Source organism: Watersipora subatra, chromosome 1 (genome assembly GCF_963576615.1).
Source record: "Watersipora subatra chromosome 1, tzWatSuba1.1, whole genome shotgun sequence".
In the NCBI taxonomy this organism is placed as follows: domain Eukaryota; kingdom Metazoa; phylum Bryozoa; class Gymnolaemata; order Cheilostomatida; family Watersiporidae; genus Watersipora; species Watersipora subatra.
Genome location: NC_088708.1, coordinates 62318078 through 62338191, shown reverse-complemented (window position 1 = coordinate 62338191; position 20114 = coordinate 62318078). Strand labels below are relative to the sequence as shown.

Here is a 20114-nt window from a genome sequence, read left to right as displayed (position 1 = left end):
GCAAGTCTCATTTAGAACCTACATTTAGTTGTGTTTTAGTGATTTGCATGTTGCTCAGGTCAAGAGATGAGAGATAAGATAACTTCTTAGAAACATTAATAACGTCAGCCATATGCAAATAAAAGAGAATTTTATGGATTCATACAACTCGCTGTGACAGAGCTACCCATTTTGTAGTAGCATTGACTTGGGAAGCTACAGAAACTTGTAACTACATCAGCATACATGTAGTTCTAGTCAAATATCTAGAATTTTGTACAGCTTTGGTTTCAAAAACAACGTTAGAATGAGAACTTCAAAACAGGAGACCGGCATGTTTCATCTACCATGACTGTTCCCTGCTCATTCTAATGTTGTGACACCACTACTCAAAGCTAGTAGCTTCAGTTTAGTGGCTATGATTTACATGATTTCTTGAGCCAATGTCTTTAACAACAAGTAGAAACAATTGAAAACACCAACAAAAACTAATAGAACTGTTTTAATCTCTAGGCCTAGTTTTAACATGATCTAATCTGTTTATGTACTTTATAAGTAAGATACAAAGAGTGCTGTCTTTGTATCTTACTGATACAAAGACAGCAGTCTTTAAAGATAGGCTACCTCATATTCTGTTACGATTCCATTTGGCTGCCTTGGACTAGTCGCTGTCAGGTTGACACACTTGTCACTGAATTTCAACTTCAGACTAGGAGAGTCAGCTGGGCCTTCAACACATGAATGTTAGTTAAAACATATTCTTGTCAAAGGTAGCTGTTAGTACAAAAAATTCTGCGTTTTCTTTGACGTTTTAGTATGATATTTTTTACTGATTTGAGCTTGTTTTGCTGATATCAAGTTAACACAAGCGTAAGAACTTTACACAATTTAGCTGAGCTTTATTTGAACTACAAACTAAACCTTTAAAAAAGCACAACAAGTCATGAAATCTTTAAATTTTTAGGTCGAAATGGTTGAAGAGTGCTTATAACCTCAAAAAATTCAAATTAAAACTGTTTTATGATTAATTAGCTTTAGGAATATTTATATGGAACTCACGAAAATTTAGAACCATCTTATTGTAATGTTGAACATTTATTGCATAAAATATTTTACTAAAAATTCAACAAGAAACTTTTATCATACAATCTACATAGCAACAACTAAAACAACTAAATAGACTCACTTGTTTCTGAGGTTCGCCAGATGTCAGTCTGATTATTAGAAAACCCTTCGTCATTCGTAGCCGTCAAAGTAATCGAGTACTCTGTATAGGGTTCAAGGTCATTCACCTCAAAGTCAGTGACTTGTGCAAAATCATTACGGTAAAGTACTGTTTCTTCAAACATTACTTGGGCAACGTAGTTTACAATTCTCCTACAACCCGGTGGTGTTGGCTGTAAAATGAAGAAAATGTTCAATTCAAATTTTGCAAAATAATGTGCAAGGAGATAACACGAGAGCTCATTACTGACTCTGTTATGTACATTTATTTATGTACTTTCACAACTTAGATGACAGAGGTGAATGGCTGTTCTTCAAAGGAATAGTTATACAACTGGTGTATAAGGTAATATAGCATAATCACACAACTTGTGTGTATTATAATGTAATCATACAACTTGTGTATAATATGATATAATCATAGCGCTTTTGTAAGAAGCAAAATGTAATTGCATAAGCACTTTATCCTTTAAACTGCAATGATGTTTTTTTAATATAGAATTTCTTTTATGCTGATAGGCAATACATAAATAAACTTTCACAAATATTTTGCTTAATGAATGTTTTAGGCATTTAAGCCTTGTCATGGAACAAAGCAAACTTTACTATAATAAGAGCAGTGTCTTTCTGAAGTCAGGATTAGAGGCTGAAAAATAAGAGTGCTTAATACAAAACTTGAACTTGTGACATTTAGTTTGGTAGCCCGCAACACCTGTGCTAATAGATTGCTTCCCAGTAGTTTTTAATCACTGCAAATAACTAAACTCAGTGCTTTATAACAGAAAAATGAATAGAAGCGGTATAAATGAAGTTCGACAAGATACCATTTATTGATGATTTTCCACAGCACTCCTGACAGTCTCTCACAGCACACCTGACAGTCTTTCACGGCCCACTAGACTGTTGGGGTGCTGGTTCTTTTTATAAAATATCTTGAAAGGCAAATAAACTTTGGGTGGCTGAACAGTTAATGGTCAGAAGGTCCAACATACCTCCCAGCTGACTGTAATGGTGAGACTCCCATCTATTTCCTCTCTGTCAGATATTATAAGTACAGGAGGTGCTGGCTCTAAAATTTACACCACACTAACAATGTTAGCAACTCATGAGTGCTAATTTTACCTGCTGCATATAGACAGGTCTACATGTGTTATCTATTCTAGATAACATGCACAGGAGATACACCGGTAACAAGGTATACTGTTATAAATGCACACTGATTTGCATGCTTATTATAAAATTAGACACACATGTAGGTAGTTTTTAACGTTTAGTTTACCATGACTACCAATTCAGCATAAACTCAATGGTAAAAGTACATGGCAAAAGGTAAAAGGTAAAATGGTATAAGCTCAATGGTAAAAGCTAACATGAGTACGCAATGGCATGACCACTGTGTTTTACTAGCATATCATAGTAAAAACAACTCACTTATATTATCATTCTGCAGTCTAAAAGCTTGAAAACTTTGTAAGAAATTAAATAAATTCAGAAGTTCACAAAATAAATTTAGAAAAGGTGAGTATGAAGTAGCAGTAAAATCATTTTAAAGTATCACATGAATCAAAACAAATATTTGAGATTTGGCGTAAACAATCTTGGAGCTTTTTAAAAAATGGACAAGAATAATAGACATTTGTACATTCATACAAAATACTTTATATTGACTGTCTTTGAACGTAATAGGTTTTATTAAACCAACTGGCAGCATTGTATAAAAGTTAGTAATAAGAGAACTAAATAATATCACAAAAATGGTTAACTCCTTTTTTACCCATTATTTTTTATAGAAGTCACATTTTTTCTCATTTTTCTGCTTTAAATATTTAAATATCCAATTTTTTAAATAGAGCATAATAAACAAGCTAATAAACTTAAAAGAAATTTAAATCTGGAAAAAAGACAAACATATTTTCTAATCATTCCTTACGAATTACTACCTGCAGTACATAACAGTTGAAACGACAGCATCTGCATATAATTGATCTATAATAAGAGATTATAGATGATACTTACTGCCACACTCTATCGTAGCTTCTCCTTGAGCGACTGGGCCATAACCAATGGCTGTGGCAGCCTTGATCTGACATGTTACTAGTTCAGCAGAGTTGTAACCACATGAGTACAGGCTTCTCTTTCCTATCTGAGTTATAAACTCTGCGCCTTCGATGAGAGGAGTGAGTGCACATCGGTACTACAAGTGAGACAGTAAACAATAACAATTGAAATAACAAAGTAGTAGATGAATAATGTGATGTTATATAATTAATATGGTAAATATAATATTATGTGATTTAATATAATTCAGTATATTATAATCTAACATAATATACTATATTGTAATATGCTATAAAATAATACATTATTATATAAAATTTACTATAATAAGATAAGTGTTTCTCAGACGATCGGAAGCCATGCTGAGAGAGTTAAGAGAAAACTGCTTCACATGAGAATACAACACAGACTCTCCATTTTACAGTCTGGCATTCTAACCACTAGACCACTCGACTACCTTGTCACCTGGCAAATTATGCATATACTAATTAGTCATTATGATCTTTCACAGTGCACTGGACTGCCAAGCTTACTAGCTGAATATAGCATAATATACCGCTGTATGCTACAATATACTATATTACCATACAAATACTAAAGCATAATACAATATACATTTAATAAAGTTGAATATAACATGGTATTACATTATACTATTTTTTGCAGCCAAATATAGCTATTAGGAACTGCTTTGGCTCTAGAGTGAAACGTACCTCAAGTATGTCATATAGTAATGTGCTCTAGTACGACATGAACAACAAGTATTTGTAAATAGACAGAGTTGCTGGAGTACCTGGTATGCAGTGATTACACCCGTGCTGGGTTCTGGATCTTCCCATCTGGAGTAAACGCAGGTCAGGTTGGCAGCCATGACAATGATAGAGGGAGCGCTTGGCTCTGAAATTGAAAAAAAAACATATTTTATAAACCCCATCAAATACAGCAAATTTATTTTCTATTTATCAAATTCTTTCATAAAATATCCAAAAATACTAGAAGAAATATGATGCAAACTCCATATCCTGTTGATTACGCTGCTACGATCATTTGCTGATACAGAGGACTACCAAAATAGATCATCTGCCTGATATATTGTCTCTGCGGATAAAGTTCATAACCGTGTTTAAAGTTCTCTTCTCGTGGAAGGCAAGTAACATTCAATATTGTATAAGACCACCTTTCTCTGTGGTTCTTTTGCAATAGCAAACATTCATTCAAAACAAGCTCATGTTAAAAATATACAGCGGCTGAAAATCGAACTATCTAATTTACCAAGCTATGAACTGCTTGCATTATGTTTAGCAAAAAGCTAATCTTGAGATTATCAAAGATTTTTGCGATTAAAGATGAAATTATGCAAAATTTGAGTAGATTTTATCAGGTAGTATTATAGGTTTTCTATTTTTTACAAATCTTTTTTGTTCTAGGTGATCTGACTGCCAAGATATTTCAAGATTAAAATTGACAAAACTTGATGGGGTTTAAAACGCTTAGAGTTGAAAGAAAGTGCATTTATGAGGTGTATAGTTGGGCTTTGACAGAGAGACTGACAGAACAGAGCCATGTAATGCTGCAATTTAAACACAATAATCGAGAGAAAGAAGTTGCGGCGCAACTAATGACATCATTTCAGCACACATTTTTCTTCTGAGCATTTTAACTTCAATCAAGACATGTAAGATCTAATCTTGAAACATTCTGGAAGTCAGATCATCTGGAAAATAAAAAATAATTGCAAATGATAGAAAAATACTGATACTTTCTGATAAGATCTATTAAAACTTTATGTAGGCTCAGCTTAAAAGAATGGAATTTGCGATAAAAAAACAATTGACCATAGTTTTCTGTCAAATAGAAACACAAAATAAGATAATTAATTTTAAAATAAAACAATACTCCATAAAATCTGACACTTCGTAAATTCAACAAACCTCAAAACTTTTAGCAACCTAGTCAACAGGGCCTTCGTACTCGTCTTCGTACTTCATATACATGCACTTCAATATATGTTTTCTTTTGCTTACCTAATTCACCCGTTGTCACCACATAACTTGTCAGAGCAGTAAAGTTTTCATTATTTGTTACTTTGAAGTTTAGTGTGTACTCTGTGATGGCTTCAAGGTCATCTACCACCTCTCCATTGTTATAACGGTCATCAAAACCTTCTATCCAGAATTCCAAATCAGTGAGACTCTCACAGTTTGTTGAAATGTCCTGCCAGTGTATAGAAGAGATTACATGCAATATGTACAATCAGTAGGAACAAACACTTTGTTCACAGAAAAAACATATTTTTATGTGAAGGTTGTGAACTATGCTAGTTTAATTTGGAATGCTTGTCTCAAAGGGTCTCAGCCAAATTCAGCTGCATAATGAATAGAATTCAATCAAACTCTATGCTTATTTGTTATTCAAATATACTTTTTTTAAATATTAAACACATCTGTAAATTAGCAACTTCAAATTGATGTTGTTATACATTCATTTTATTTGTAACCGCAATGTCTGATCCAAGCAATTGGAGGGAATCATGACCTGGAAGACTCGATTACTTTTACTTAACTACCATGCCAAATATTTTAGTGCCATGAAAATATAGACAGTGGTTTTAAAATTTTGCTATTTTTAACCAGCTGCCCTATCTGAATTGATACAAAATAAATGTGCAATAAAGACTCAGCTTTCTTACGAGTAAAGTTAAAAGACATCCATGCAAAATATCAGTTAGCAAAGTAAACTATATGGAAGCTGTAACTTGCAATTCTGATAGCTGAAAACCGGCTTGATGATGAATTCGCAAAATTTTCACAACATTAAAGTTCTATTGTTCTTATCTAAATAAAGTTCTATTGTTCTTATCTAAATAAAGTTCTATTGATCTTATTTAAATAGAATTATATTGTTCTTATCTAAATTGAGTTCTATTGTTCTTATCTAAATAGAGTTATATTTGTTTTATCTAAATAGAGTTATATATGTTTTATCTAAATAGAGTTCTATTGCTCTTATCTAAATAGAGTTCTATTGTTCTTATCTAAATAAAGTTCTATTGTTCTTATCTAAATAGAGTTCTATTGTTCTTTTCTAAATAGAGTTCTATTGTTCCTATCTAAATAGAATTCTATTGTTCTTATCTAAATTGAGTTCTATTGTTCTTATCTAAATAGAGTTATATTTGTTTTATCTAAATAGAGTTCTATTGCTCTTATCTAAATAGAGTCTATTGTTCTTATCTAAATAAAGTTCTATTGTTCTTATCTAAATAGAGTTCTATTGTTCTTATCTAAATAGAGCTCTATTGTTCTTATCTAAATAGAGTTCTGTTGTTCTTATCTAAATAGAGCTCTATTGTTCTTATCTAAATAAAGTTCTGTTGTTCTTATCTAAATAGAGCTCTATTGTTCTTATTTAAATAGAGTTATATTTGTTTTATCTAAATAGAGTTATATTTGTTTTATCTAAATAGAGTTCTACTGCTCTTATCTAAATAGAGTCTATTGTTCTTATCTACATTAAGTTCTATTGTTCTTATCTAAATAAAGTTCTATTGTTCTTCTCTAGATAGAGTTCTATTGCTCTTATCTAAATAGAGTTCTATTGTTCTTATCTAAATAAAGTTTTATTGTTCTCATCTAAATAGAGTTCTATTGTTCTTATCTAAATAGAGCTCTATTGTTCTTATCTAAATAGAGTTATATTTGTTTTATCTAAATAGAGTTCTATTGCTCTTATCTAAATAGAATTCTATTGTTCTTATCTAAATAGAGCTCTATTGTTCTTATCTACATGTAAATAGAGTTTTATTGTTCTCATCTAAATAGAGCTCTATTGTTCTTATCTAAATAGAGCTCTATTGTTCTTATCTAAATAGAGCTCTATTGTTCTTATCTAAATATACATGTAGTTCTATTGCTCTTACTAAAATAGAGCTTAAAGACTCTGACTCACATTTTCTGCAATGTTCACTACGATTCTCCGTCTCTGGTAAAGTGCACCAGTTGGAAAATATTTGTCTTCAGTGACATAACTTGACATATCCAATGGCCATTCTGGTTCTAAAAATATCACATACATGTTTTGAGAAAAAAATTCATTCAAAGGCCACAAATATCTTAATACTAATGGCTGAAATAACTTAAACCAATTAATAAACATACAATACTAAACGGGTTTGGAGTATACTCATAAAGTCGAATATTGAACATTGAACCATGAAAAAATTACTTTGACAAAATCAATTTTTATTTCAATAAATTTGTGTTCTACCAAAGTTTAACAGCTGGTACAATCGCAGCTACATGTACTTGTTTTACATAATCCAAGTTGTTAGATACGTTTAAGCTGAGAGTGAAATATTTACTTGTACAGAAACTTGTCTGTGCAGAGAGTTCTTACCTGCGCAAACAGTTCTTACCTGTGCAGAAGCTTTTCATCTGTACAGAAAGCTTTTATCTGTACAAAGAGTTTTTATTTTTACAAAAGGTTTTTGCCTATACAGACAGTTCTCATTTGTACAAACAGTTCTTACCTATGAAGAAAGCTTTTATCTGCACAGAAGCTTCTTAACTGTCCAGAAAACTTTTATTTGTACAGAGAGTTCTTATATGTACACAGAGTTTTTATTTGAACAAAAAATTCTTACCTGTACAGCAAGTTTTTATCTGTACAAAGAGTTTTTATTGGTACAAAAGGTTTTTACCTATACAGACAGCTCTTATTTGTACAAAAAGCTCTTACCTATGAAGAAAGCTTTTATCTGTACAGAGGCTTCTTAACTGTCCCGAAAATTTTTATTTGTAAAAAGAGTTCTTATATGTACACAGAGATTTTATTTGAACAAAAAATTCTTACCTGTACAGCAAGTTTTTATCCGCACAAAGAATTTTTATTTGTACAAAAGGTTTTTACTTATACAGACAGCTCTTATTTGTACAAAAAGTTCTTATTTATGAAAAAAGCTTTTATCTGTACAGAGGCTTATTAATTGTTCAGAAAGTTTTTATTTGTACAGAGAGCTCTTATATGTGCACAGAGTTTTTATTTGTACAATAAAGTTCTTACCGGTGCTGAGAGCTTTTATCTGTACAGAGTATTCTTACATGTACAGAAGGTTCTTACCTGTACAGAAGATTCCTACCTGTACAGAGAGTTCTTATCTGTAAAGATGTTCCAGGCTCACTCTTTCCTATGTCATTGCTAAGGAGAACTTCATATTGAACAGATTCATATGGATCATAGCCACAAATCTTTTTGGATGCCGGCAAGTTTGGATTCCATCCAATTACTGTCCAGTCGGGATCTGAGACTTCTTTGAACTAGAGACGATAGAACAATGTACACTAACAATCAAATGAATACTTGATTCGTATGCTCAAAAAAGTATTTCCTGACTAAAATATAGCGCAGAATAGTGAGAGCGAGCTGTACAACTATTGTGTTGTTACTCACTTCACAAGTTTGGATTGGTCCGTTAGGGTATTCTGGCAGTCCCCAGGTTAGTATGACACAGTAAGGACTATCCGCTACTAAATTAATTGATTGAGGGGCGAGCTGTGGTCCTACAACAAAGCAATGAGCAAAGTGTTTTCTAGAGCAATTACTCTCATTTAGCAGAAGCTAGGCCCACAAGCTACTCGTTCATCAGCTCTCAGTGTATGCACTGCCTGTGGGCTTCTCATGCTCTGTGTCAGCTCATTCTTTGATCGGCTTGTTGGCAAAGCAAATGTCATAGCTAACTCTAAAAGCATTTGTACAACCAGCGTGTTAACAACTCTGGCAAAAAGTAAAAGATATAAAAAGAAGGTATTGCAATTATTCATTGCCTGGGACAGACCTAGTCTTTGGTGGTAGGCTAAAAATATCTGAGTTGAAAGCTCAGTTATTACACGGAGAAAAACATATGAGCACATCAAGATGGCGAGAATCGGAAAAATTGCATTGACAGTTCGTCCTTAACTATTATGGCTGCTACTGTGAAGAAAAGTTTAACTAAAAACCTTTAAAAACTGTGAGACAACATAGACCGGTTTGAAAGTAAAAATGACAAGATTTTAAGACACTGTGCCAGTTCTAGTTTAAGACACTGTGCCAGTTCTAGCAATCTTTGGTTTTGCTCTTTTACATTTATTTGCGTTAAAACTTTGTAGCTGCCATGGTTGCTCCTTGTTTTTATTTTTTATGTTTTAAGATAATTAGCCCCAAAAACATATTTGAGGAAATTCATTCTGATAAATTGCGGTTGAAAACAATAGGCTACCCTCATATCGTTAATTAATTATGTGTGAACTAGCTTATCGGAATACACATAGGAGCTTCCTTGTAGTAACATAAAAGGCAATTCAATCCTAGCATTTACGGCTCTTGTAAAACCCTTGCTTAATGACCAAGTGGTTCATACTTATGTATTCCAGCTATTTGTACTTTTTCGATTAGGGTAATTATGCTTATCCACTCAGACTACTTATACCTATGCGTCTTGGCTACATATACCTATGCGCCGAGGCTATGTATGCCTATGCACCTGGGCTATTTATGCTTATACGCCAAATATCTTTAAGTCTACTTGCCCAGGCTTTTCATGTTCATAGCTACCGCTCGTGCTTCTTGATGCAAGTTTGTCAGATTTATTTATAATAAGGAGGTTTTTGTTAACTGCCCTAGAAGTTTTGTACAAATATAGAAAACATCCGTATTTTGCGTATTAAAGCTATGTAAATTGTCATGCAAGTGCCAAGTATTACTGGTACTTTGCCAACAAACTTTATGCTTTTTAGCTAAAGCTTTATACAAGCTAATATTATATAGTACTGTCTCATTATAGCTATTAATAATGCTTGTAGCTTTTTACAAAGCTTTTCTATGACCAAACATATAAATACTTGGGTTTTCTGTTATCTAATCAGTTGTCTCTGGAGTGTGCAATAAACCATTCCTCTAATTTAATACTCTATTTAATTGCTTCTGTGCAGAAACATAACAGAAGCTAATTGGCGACAAGGATTTCTCTTTTGAACAGTTACAAAGAGTTTTGTTCAGATTTTATCATTGATAAAATCGATACAAAGAGTTCTAGTTTATTACAAGAGTAACTGTTCAAAATTGCACCACTACAATGGCAGAAGTAGCTGACCTGATCAAGCTAATGCAGAAGCAGCAGGAGGACCAGAGACAGCAGCAAGAGGAGCAGAGAAAGCAGCAAGAAGAGCATAGACAACAGCAGCATGAGGAGTTCAAGCAGCAACAGGAGGAATACAGACGTCAGCAAGATGAAAGAATGGAGGAGAATAAGAAACTGATGGAGCTACTACTACAAAACCTACAACGGAAACAAGAAGCAGCTGCAACCGCTGTTCCAGCCTTCCCAGGTTTTGACCCAACAGCAGAGCTACTAACAGATTACATAGACAGATTCAACACATTCATTGCAGCAAATTCTATTCATCAAGACAAGATTGCTGGCACTTTTCTCACCAACCAACAGCCTACACTCTACAAGCAGCTTAGTAATATGGCAGCTCAGCTTTCAACACCCAAGCAGATCAACGACCTCAACATGGATGAAATACGGGAATTTCTCAAAGACCAGTATGACCCTAAGCGCTTCATTGTTAGAGAGTGTTACAAGTATTGGAGTGACATGCAGAGGAAACCTGGAGAAACTATTCAAGAGTTAGCTGCCAGAATTCGTCAAGATGCAACTACATGTGCCTTCATAGACATTACAGATCCATTAGATGAGGCTCTCAGAACAAGATTTATCTGCTCTGTAAACAATGAAGCAGTTCTCAAATCTCTCTTCAAGGTCAAGGACAATGAACTCAACTTCAACAAAGCTATACAGGTAGCACAGGAAACAGAAGAAGCAGCTAAAGTTGCCAAAGAGACAGTTTATGGAAACTCGTCTAAAGTCAACAAGGTTGCTCAACAGAAATCAAGATACAAACCAATCCAGAAAAACAACTCTACACCTGACAAGCAGAAGGAAGGAAAGCTATGCTACAGATGTGACCGAACTAACCATACAGCGGATGACTGCAGATTCAAAGCAGCCACCTGCAACTTTTGTTCTAAACAAGGTCACATAGAAAGAGCATGCAAGAAAAAGAAATCATCTGCAGCAGAAAAACCAGTAAAGATGATAGAATGCACATCAACCAAGATGGTGAAACTTGCTGAAAACATCAAACTGGAGGGAGACAACTTAACACTTAAACTGGACACTGGAGCATGTGACAACTTCATCTGTAAATCAATATGGGAGAAGCTAGGAAAGCCAAACCTAAAACCTACTACAGTTAACTACAAATCAGCCTCAGGACATCTCATAGAGACGCTTGGCAGATGTGAGCTAACTGCCCAATTGGATGCACAGAAAGAAGTCAGACTACCATTTGTGATTAGTGCTGTACAAGATCTCAACCTACTAGGAAGAACTGCTATACAGCAACTAGGCATCTCTATTGATGACAAGCTACAACAGAACCTTGTATCAACAATCACAGAGAACCAGCCAGATGGGAGGTTACAAATCAAGTGTAAGGAGATGTGCAAAGAATTTCCAGAAATATTCAAAGACGAGCTAGGATGTCTCAAGAACTTTGAACTAGAGATAAACTTCAAACCTTCAACAAAGCCAGTCTTCTGCCGACCCAGACCAGTTCCTATTGCCTTGACAGAAGAGCTCAACCAAGCATACGAAGCAGGTGTAGCTAAAGGCATATGGGAACCAACTCAATTCAACCAGTATGGAACAACAGTTGTACCTGTACGCAAATCTACAACAGGTCAAGCTGCAGGGAAGATCAGAGTATGTGGAGACTACTCCAAGACTATCAATAATCAGCTAGAAACACATAGGAAACCTATCCCACTACCAGAAGATCTAATCAGAAAACTAGGTGGAGGCTACTGCTACACAAAGATTGATTTAGCAGATGCCTACAATCAAATATTGTTGGCACCAGAAAGTCAACGACGACTAGCACTATCAACACACCGAGGAGTACTACTACAGAAGAGGTTGCCCTTTGGCATAAGCTCAGCACCAGGGTATTTTCAAGAAATCATGGAGCAACTGACACAAGACCTCCCAGGAGTAGCAGTATACCTAGATGATATACTAGTGAGTGGAGCCAATGCAGAGAGCCATCTACAAAACTTACGTCGACTTCTTCAAAGATTAGAAGAAAGAGGGCTCAGATGTAGAAAAGACAAGTGCTGTTTTGCTCAACCTACAGTAGAGTATCTGGGACACAAACTCACTTCAAAGGGAATCACTAAAGGAAAGAAGGCAGATGCAGTACAACAGATGCCAGTCCCAACAGACTTAACTCAGCTAAGATCTTTCTTAGGAGCTACACAATTCTACAGCAAGTTCATACCCAATCTGTCACAACTCACAGGACCATTGCACAAACTGACACGCAAAGGAGAGACCTGGAAGTGGGGCACTGAACAAGAAAAGAGCTTCAACAAACTGAAAGATATGCTATCAACTGATAGTGTCTTAGCACACTTCAACCCAGATCTTGACATTGGAATCTCATGTGATGCTTCAGAAACTGGACTGGGAGCTGTACTATTTCATCGTTATCCTGATGGAAGTGAGAGACCAATAGCCAATGTTTCAAAAACACTGACCAGCACACAGAGGAAATATGGACAAATACAAAAAGAAGCTCTCTCAATCATATTTGCTCTAAAGAAGTATCACCAGTACCTGTATGGTCGACGGTTTATCTTGGTAACTGACCACAGACCTCTTCTCACACTTCTAGGACCTACCAAAGGAGTTCCAGCTCTAGCAGCCAACAGACTAGCAAGATGGGCACTGGTACTAAATCAGTATGACTACACCATAGAATACAGATCTACCTAGCATCATCAAAATGCAGATGTCCTCTCAAGACTGCCAGTTGGACCTGATAAAGAGTTTGATGCAAGAGAAGATGAGGATGATGTTGATACAGTATGCACTATTCACACTATTGGACAACAGCTCAACTCTACAGACTACAATGTTCTAGCAAAGGAGACAAAGAAAGACCCAACACTAGCCACAGTAATGCGCTACACAGCAGAAGGATGGCCTGGTAACAAAGAGATGAAGGAGACTCAGCTGTCACTCTTCCACAAGATCTCAGATTCACTTTCTATCACTGAAGGTTGTCTTCTATATGGCAACAGAGTAGTCATTCCTGTCAAGTTACAACAGGAAGTATTAAAGATCCTTCACCTTGGACACTTTGGAATGGAAAGAATGAAGAAGCTAGCTCGAACTGCTGTCTATTGGCCTCGCATTGACTCTGATATAGAGGAGACAAGCCGACAGTGCACTGCCTGTGCTGAACACCAGAAGCTTCCACAGAAGTATCCTATACATCCCTGGATGCTACCTGAGAAGCCATGGAGTCGTCTTCACTTAGATCATGCAGTGAACTTCATGGGCAGCCAATGGCTAGTGATGATAGATGCCTACTCAAAGTATCCATGCATACACAGGACGTCATCTACTTCTACCAGAGCTACCACAGACATCTTAGAGGAGATATTCGCACACTTTGGATACCCTCACACCATAGTCACTGACAATGCTACCAGCTTCACCTCAGGAGAGTTTCAGCAGTGGTGTCAAGAGAGAAGCATTGTTCACTTCACTGGAGCACCCTACCATCCAGCTACAAATGGCGAAGCTGAAAGACTAGTACAATCCTTCAAACAAGCCATGAAGAAATCGTCACTCTCACCTAAATCTGCACTACAACAGTTCCTGATGCACTATAGAAGGACACCACTTCCTACAGGATACTCTCCCAGTCAGCTGCTGAATGGAAGACAGATGAGATGCAAGATTGACACCCTATTGCCATCACCCGCACACATAGCACAGTTTCATCAATCCAGAGAAGTCAACCGATCGGCAGAAAAGACAGTTAGCAAGATACGCAGCTACAATCTTGGAGCACTATGCTATGCCTTGTATCATGGACCTAGACGCAACAGACAACCTAGATGGGTTCCAGCCATTGTTACTAAGATATATGGAACTCGTAGTCTCAATGTCAAAGTGGTACCAAAGGGACCTACTTGGAGAAGACATGTTGAACAACTCAGACCAAGATACTCAACAGAAGAAGATCAAGACCCTGGAGATAAACCTGAAATAACAGAGGAGACAAAACTGCAACTACCAGCCCCTACAACTGTAACAGAGCAACCTCCGTCTAGAAGAAGACCACGCAACCCTCGTCTACCTGATGGAGATGAGTATAGCAGAGACAAACCCGAAGGTCTATGAGAACCAGAAAGAACCTTTAGCTTAGTGAGGAGGTGTCATGCAAGTGCCAAGTATTACTGGTACTTTGCCAACAAACTTTATGCTTTTTAGCTAAAGCTTTATACAAGCTAATATTATATAGTACTGTCTCATTATAGCTATTAATAATGCTTGTAGCTTTTTACAAAGCTTTTCTATGACCAAACATATAAATACTTGGGTTTTCTGTTATCAAATCAGTTGTCTCTGGAGTGTGCAATAAACCATTCCTCTAATTTAATACTCTATTTAATTGCTTCTGTGCAGAAACATAACATAAATTTTCTTTAAAAATTTACATTTCTAACTAAAATGACTGTTGTAATAATATACAATAAAGCCTCCTATCTTATCATACCCTTAGAACAAACTAACAGCCCCCAACTTACTCAATGATGGAGTTGTAGCAGAGACGGACACATTGCTGGAGCTCAAGCCATCATTATTCTCAACTGACACACTGAAGGTCATTTCAATGTCTCCATCAACATAGACCACTCTATTTGTCTGAGTGGAAGTTATCACAGAGTCGGCAGCAAGGGAGTGGTAGCTGGAGTAAGTGGTAAGACTCTCACAATTTGTTTCAGTTGGAGCCTGCGACAAAAAGTAACTAAATGTGAAATCTTTGAGAAAGTTTTGGTGATATCTTATAAAACTGTGCTTTTCAGCTGCCAGTGAGCGCATGCACAAAAATTCGTGTCACTTTTGTCAAAACTTCTCAATTAGTAGAGAAGTTATTTTGAAACTTTTTTTAAAACCCCATGTCTACAGCTACAGTTGAAAGTATTTATAATCTTATAAGCATTTTTTTATACTGAAATGAGTATATTTAAGATATGTTTGACAGTAACAGGTGTTCCACATTTAAAACCTATTTACACCCATTAAGAAAATAACATGAAGTCTCAAAAATAAATCTAGCTTATCAAAAAGCCTTTGAACAAACTGAGTTGGACTAAATTAGAATGGTAAAAGAGATCAGCTATAACTCTCTCCTCAAGTAGTATGTCTTTTAAAGATGTAGGAGATCATGGTCCTCCCTACTTTCTATTATCATAACTGTTTTTGGCAGGTTTCAACAATGGTTTGCCATTGCTTTTTGGTTGGGTGTTTTTATTAAGACACTATCCTTAGCTAGTTGACCTTTGACTCGCAAAGGAGCTCCTCTGTCTTTGTCAGGTTTTGTTTTTAGTCCTGCAGAGTTACTAGCAGGACTAGCAAAGTTACTAGCCACCTTCCTCATTTACGCTGGAGTGCAGATGAGAGAGCGGTTTAGTCACTGCTTAATTATAACTAGCTGATTTATTTTACGAAAGAAGAGAACATCTCACCTCCCATGTCACATTATATTCCCACCTCTCTCTCCCAGAATGTATCTTTTGCACTGGGCTTCCAAGCTGCAAGTTGACAGGTGGAGCAGGCGCTATGCAAAATAAATAATATCATTGTGTAGTAAATTTTTAATAGTCTACTCTGACCGAATGAGCATCTCCTTTAGTTAGAAAAATGTACTTGGGTGTGAGTGGCAGAACATGCATGTGAAAGTTCACACTTGTTAACAGGTAAAATTATACTTTTGGTGATTGCACCAACCACGCTCTTTTTATGCTGCTTAAACTTTGCAGAAATTTGTGCTGAGGGCAGTAAAGCACCTAAGACCTATACCACTAATGAAGGCATCCTCTCTTCTTACCTTTGTGACACAAAAAGTAACTTCCATGGTTTTAAGAAGTACATAGTTGTACATTTTTGATCAACAAATGAGAGCAGACAACCAAGTTCATGAAAAATTCTCAGCAACACTGATTTTTACTAAAGTGAGTTATAGCCTAGATTGCTGTATATTCTTTTCTGCAAACTATATTAATGGCAAAAGGCAGCGAAAGCAACTCTGCATGTCAATTACTAACAAAGTGCCTAATATCATAACTAGTCTAATTACACAAAATAAATGTAGAATAATTGACAAATAGGCAAAAATCTGAAAAGAGCAAAGAGACCCTTCATATAATTTCATAGACTAAGGAACATGAGCGTTCTAATTTCATAGATCTAACCTGTGTTTATAATTTGAACCACAGAACAATGTTTGTAAAGCACTAGTAAAACTAGACTTAGAGCTTACCAATGCATAAAGTTTTAATTTGAGGAGAGGTAGCAGCATCACTCGTCCCTGCTTGATTACTCAGCTGTAACTGATACTCAACCAAGTCATGAGGCTGGAAGCCACAAAACTTCTTATTAAGTGGCATTGTATTTGGGTCCCATTCATACTCTGACCAGCTGTCACTACGTGACTCTTTCACCTGAAATAGAAAAATAATTTTTTCCTTTTTTCAGAAAGCATATCAAGCACATACATGTAGTTTCATGAAAAATAAATTCCCCTTTGAAACATTTAGATTTAAGCAAAATGCATAAATCAGTCTCTGAGGTTAACCAGTATATGTACATGTATATTTGTTGCCGCTATGACCATCTTCTGGTGCACACATAAAAACCTTTTTAGAATTATAAAACTTAATATTATAATAACTAAAGCGCTGGCAGCCTCACATGCTGTGAGAGATTGTCAGATGTAATAACTATATTCATAATTCTTCCACAATGCAGTAAAGTGATGAATGGTGCAGCATTAGAGTGCTTTACTTCAAATCTGAATATCTGGGTTCAAATGCTGTGAGGTGCAATAATATTTCCTAACGCTCTTAATGCGGCTTCGAACAGATAGACAGATAGACAGAAAGACAGACTGACACAGCTCTTATTATAGTAAAGAGTGCCCTGCAAGTCTCGAATGCTGTAAAAGATCATCAGCTGTGTCAATAGAGAACAGGGAGTAACTATATGTGCCATAGTCGTAATACCCTGAAATGTGAATGATTGGTGCAATTGGTGGTGTACTGGTCAGAGGAGAGGAATGTTGAAGGTTTGAATCCTACCTGAAAGAAAGCCTCTCTCCCAACCTCCAGCAGTGACTATGGACAGACGGACAGATGGACAGACAGATGGACAGACAGATGGACAGACAGACGGATGAGCAGACGAACAGACAGATGTACAGACAGATGAATGGACAGACAGACAGACAGATGGACGGGCAGATGAACAGACAGACGAATGGACAGATAGACAGACAGATGGACAGACAGATGAACAGACCAATGAGCAGACAGACGGATTGACAGATGGACAGACAGATGGACAGACAGTCGAATGGACAGAGGGACAGACAGATAGACAGACAGATGAACAGACAGACGGATGGACAGACGAACAGACAGATGGACAGACAGATGAACAGACAGACGGATGGACAGATGGACAGACACAGGGTTTATTACAATAAAGATTACAAATGCATTGTATAACTAATTTTTGGCTAAAATCTCTTGGAACTAAAAGAGTTAAGTAATACATAAAAATATAAACAAATGTTATAGTTAGCTTATGTCTAACATCATACTCAAGGAGAACTAAAAAATATACATCAGAGAACTATAAGTTTTTATACCCTGTAAGCATTTATCTCTCCATTTGGGTACTCTGGCAGCTGCCAAGAAAGAATTACACAGGAATGACTGTTTGCCACAAGATCAACCTCCCGAGGAGCAACCTGTGGTCCTGCCAACAGAAATTGTAATATGTATTCAATGGTAAATACTGAAGCAAAGAGCCATAATTAATAGCCTAACAATCTGGTAACAACCTTTTCGTATGCTGTAAAGATTTGTATTCGTATTTGTAGAGCAAGGCTTTTCTTGGTGTACAAATACTTACTTCATCCTGTTTACTTAATTTTTTTTGTTTATTTAAACCAATTATTTGGGCAATGAATCTTTTCCATAAAAAGAAGACATTTATGTATAAATGAAACCCACAGCCATCACCTACCATAAAAAATAATAACAGATCAGCTCGGAAAATCATCATCAATAAGTTTTAGAGCATGTAATGAGGTTCTTTGTTGAAAATAAAAAGATTATCTATAAATATTGTTGCTTCTACATTTTAAATAGATGTGACACTTCTAGGCACACTGTTGAGTAAATCAAAACAAGATAGAATTTATAAAATTAGAAATTTTAATGACAGAAACTTTCACTTGTTAATTTTGATAGTGCTACAATAAAAGGTTTTTCTCTAGTGCTAATTCATGAACACTCTCATTATCCATATTTTAGTTGAAGGTGAAAAAGTAAAACGTTCATACTTTTGTTTGCATGGCATAAGGAAATTATTAAAGAAGGTCTCGAGATTTCTTGACAAGTGTTTCTGTTAAATGCTAACATATGTTAATGAAGTACAATGATCTTACGTAGTGGTGGTGTAACGAGAGAGAAGGTCATATTTTCAGATTTCAGGTCGAGGTTATTGCTAGCAGAGACACTGAATGAGAAGTCTATATTGCCATCGACATAGATGTCTCTGCTAAGTTCCACTGACGTCGCCATAGAATTGTTACTTAAAGAGTGAAAGCTTGTATATGAGTCTAAAGTCTCGCAGTTGGTTCTATCAGGTGCCTGAAACATTAGAAAATAATTTATAATAAAAGAGAAATAGGATTCTTGAAATGCCTGAAAAGTCACTAGCAACTTTAGAGATCAAATGAAGCATGTGTATTGCTACTTTTCTATGTGGTAAGCAGCCATGAATATTTTGGTTTGAAAAATGGAATAGCGAAAGCACTTTCATATTTTACAAGTATGTGTAGGAATGTAATAAGTGCCTTGTAATTAAGTTGAGTTTGCATACTGTTCATTCTTAAAGCTTTTTTGCGCTTAATTAAGTGCTCAAATTTTAAAAAGGCGTTTTAAATAGTTAATTTTAACAAGTTCTTAGAATTTGACAAAAATACATTTACAGGCCAGTTACATATATGTGTAATTTACTGCTAGAAATGCATCAAACGAAAATCTAATTGGCTGAGACCTAAAGCATGTATTTATTTAATTACCAAAATTGCTGACATTAGAGACAAAACAAGTATTCATAGTTCAGTCAGTACCTAGCCCATACTCCAGGCAGATTAGCCCTAATATGGTAGCCAAGCTGACAGATTAATAGAACTACGCTAACTTAGTTTGAAACTTGAATTGTCAGCTCCGCAATGCATTAACTCTATTCTGCATCAGATCCATCTCATATTACCTCTATTCTGTACTAGTTCTATACTGTATTAGCTCCATACTGTATCAGATCCATACCATATTACCTCTATTCTGTATCAGTTCCATCCCATATTACCTCTATTCTGTACTAGTTCTATACTGTATTAGCTCTATTCTGTACTAGTTCTATACTGTATTAGCTCTATTCTGTATCAGATCCATACCATATTACCTCTACTCTGTACTAGTTCTATACTGTATTAGCTCCATACTGTATCAGATCCATACCATATTACCTCTATTCTGTACTAGTTCTATACTGTATTAGCTCTATTCTGTATCAGATCCATACCATATTACCCCCATACTGTATCAGATCCATACCATATTACCTCTATTCTGTACTAGTTCTATACTGTATTAGCTCT

General features: G+C 35.7%; 1 protein-coding gene across 1 annotated transcript in view; it reads right to left on the bottom strand.

Moving 5' to 3' along the window:
- Positions 1–20114, bottom strand: part of LOC137390044 (receptor-type tyrosine-protein phosphatase kappa-like) — a 53582-nt gene that overhangs the window by 24387 nt on the left and 9081 nt on the right. Inside the window, exons 9-22 of the mRNA XM_068076282.1 lie at positions 18894–19098; positions 18090–18199; positions 16701–16881; positions 15907–15998; positions 14965–15169; positions 8710–8819; positions 8399–8576; positions 7210–7316; positions 5286–5475; positions 4055–4158; positions 3220–3397; positions 2196–2272; positions 1166–1376; positions 604–707 (exon numbers count right to left, since the gene is read on the bottom strand). Coding sequence (XP_067932383.1) covers positions 604–707; positions 1166–1376; positions 2196–2272; positions 3220–3397; positions 4055–4158; positions 5286–5475; positions 7210–7316; positions 8399–8576; positions 8710–8819; positions 14965–15169; positions 15907–15998; positions 16701–16881; positions 18090–18199; positions 18894–19098 — 2052 coding nt within the window. The remainder of the gene's footprint in view (positions 1–603; positions 708–1165; positions 1377–2195; positions 2273–3219; positions 3398–4054; positions 4159–5285; positions 5476–7209; positions 7317–8398; positions 8577–8709; positions 8820–14964; positions 15170–15906; positions 15999–16700; positions 16882–18089; positions 18200–18893; positions 19099–20114) is intronic.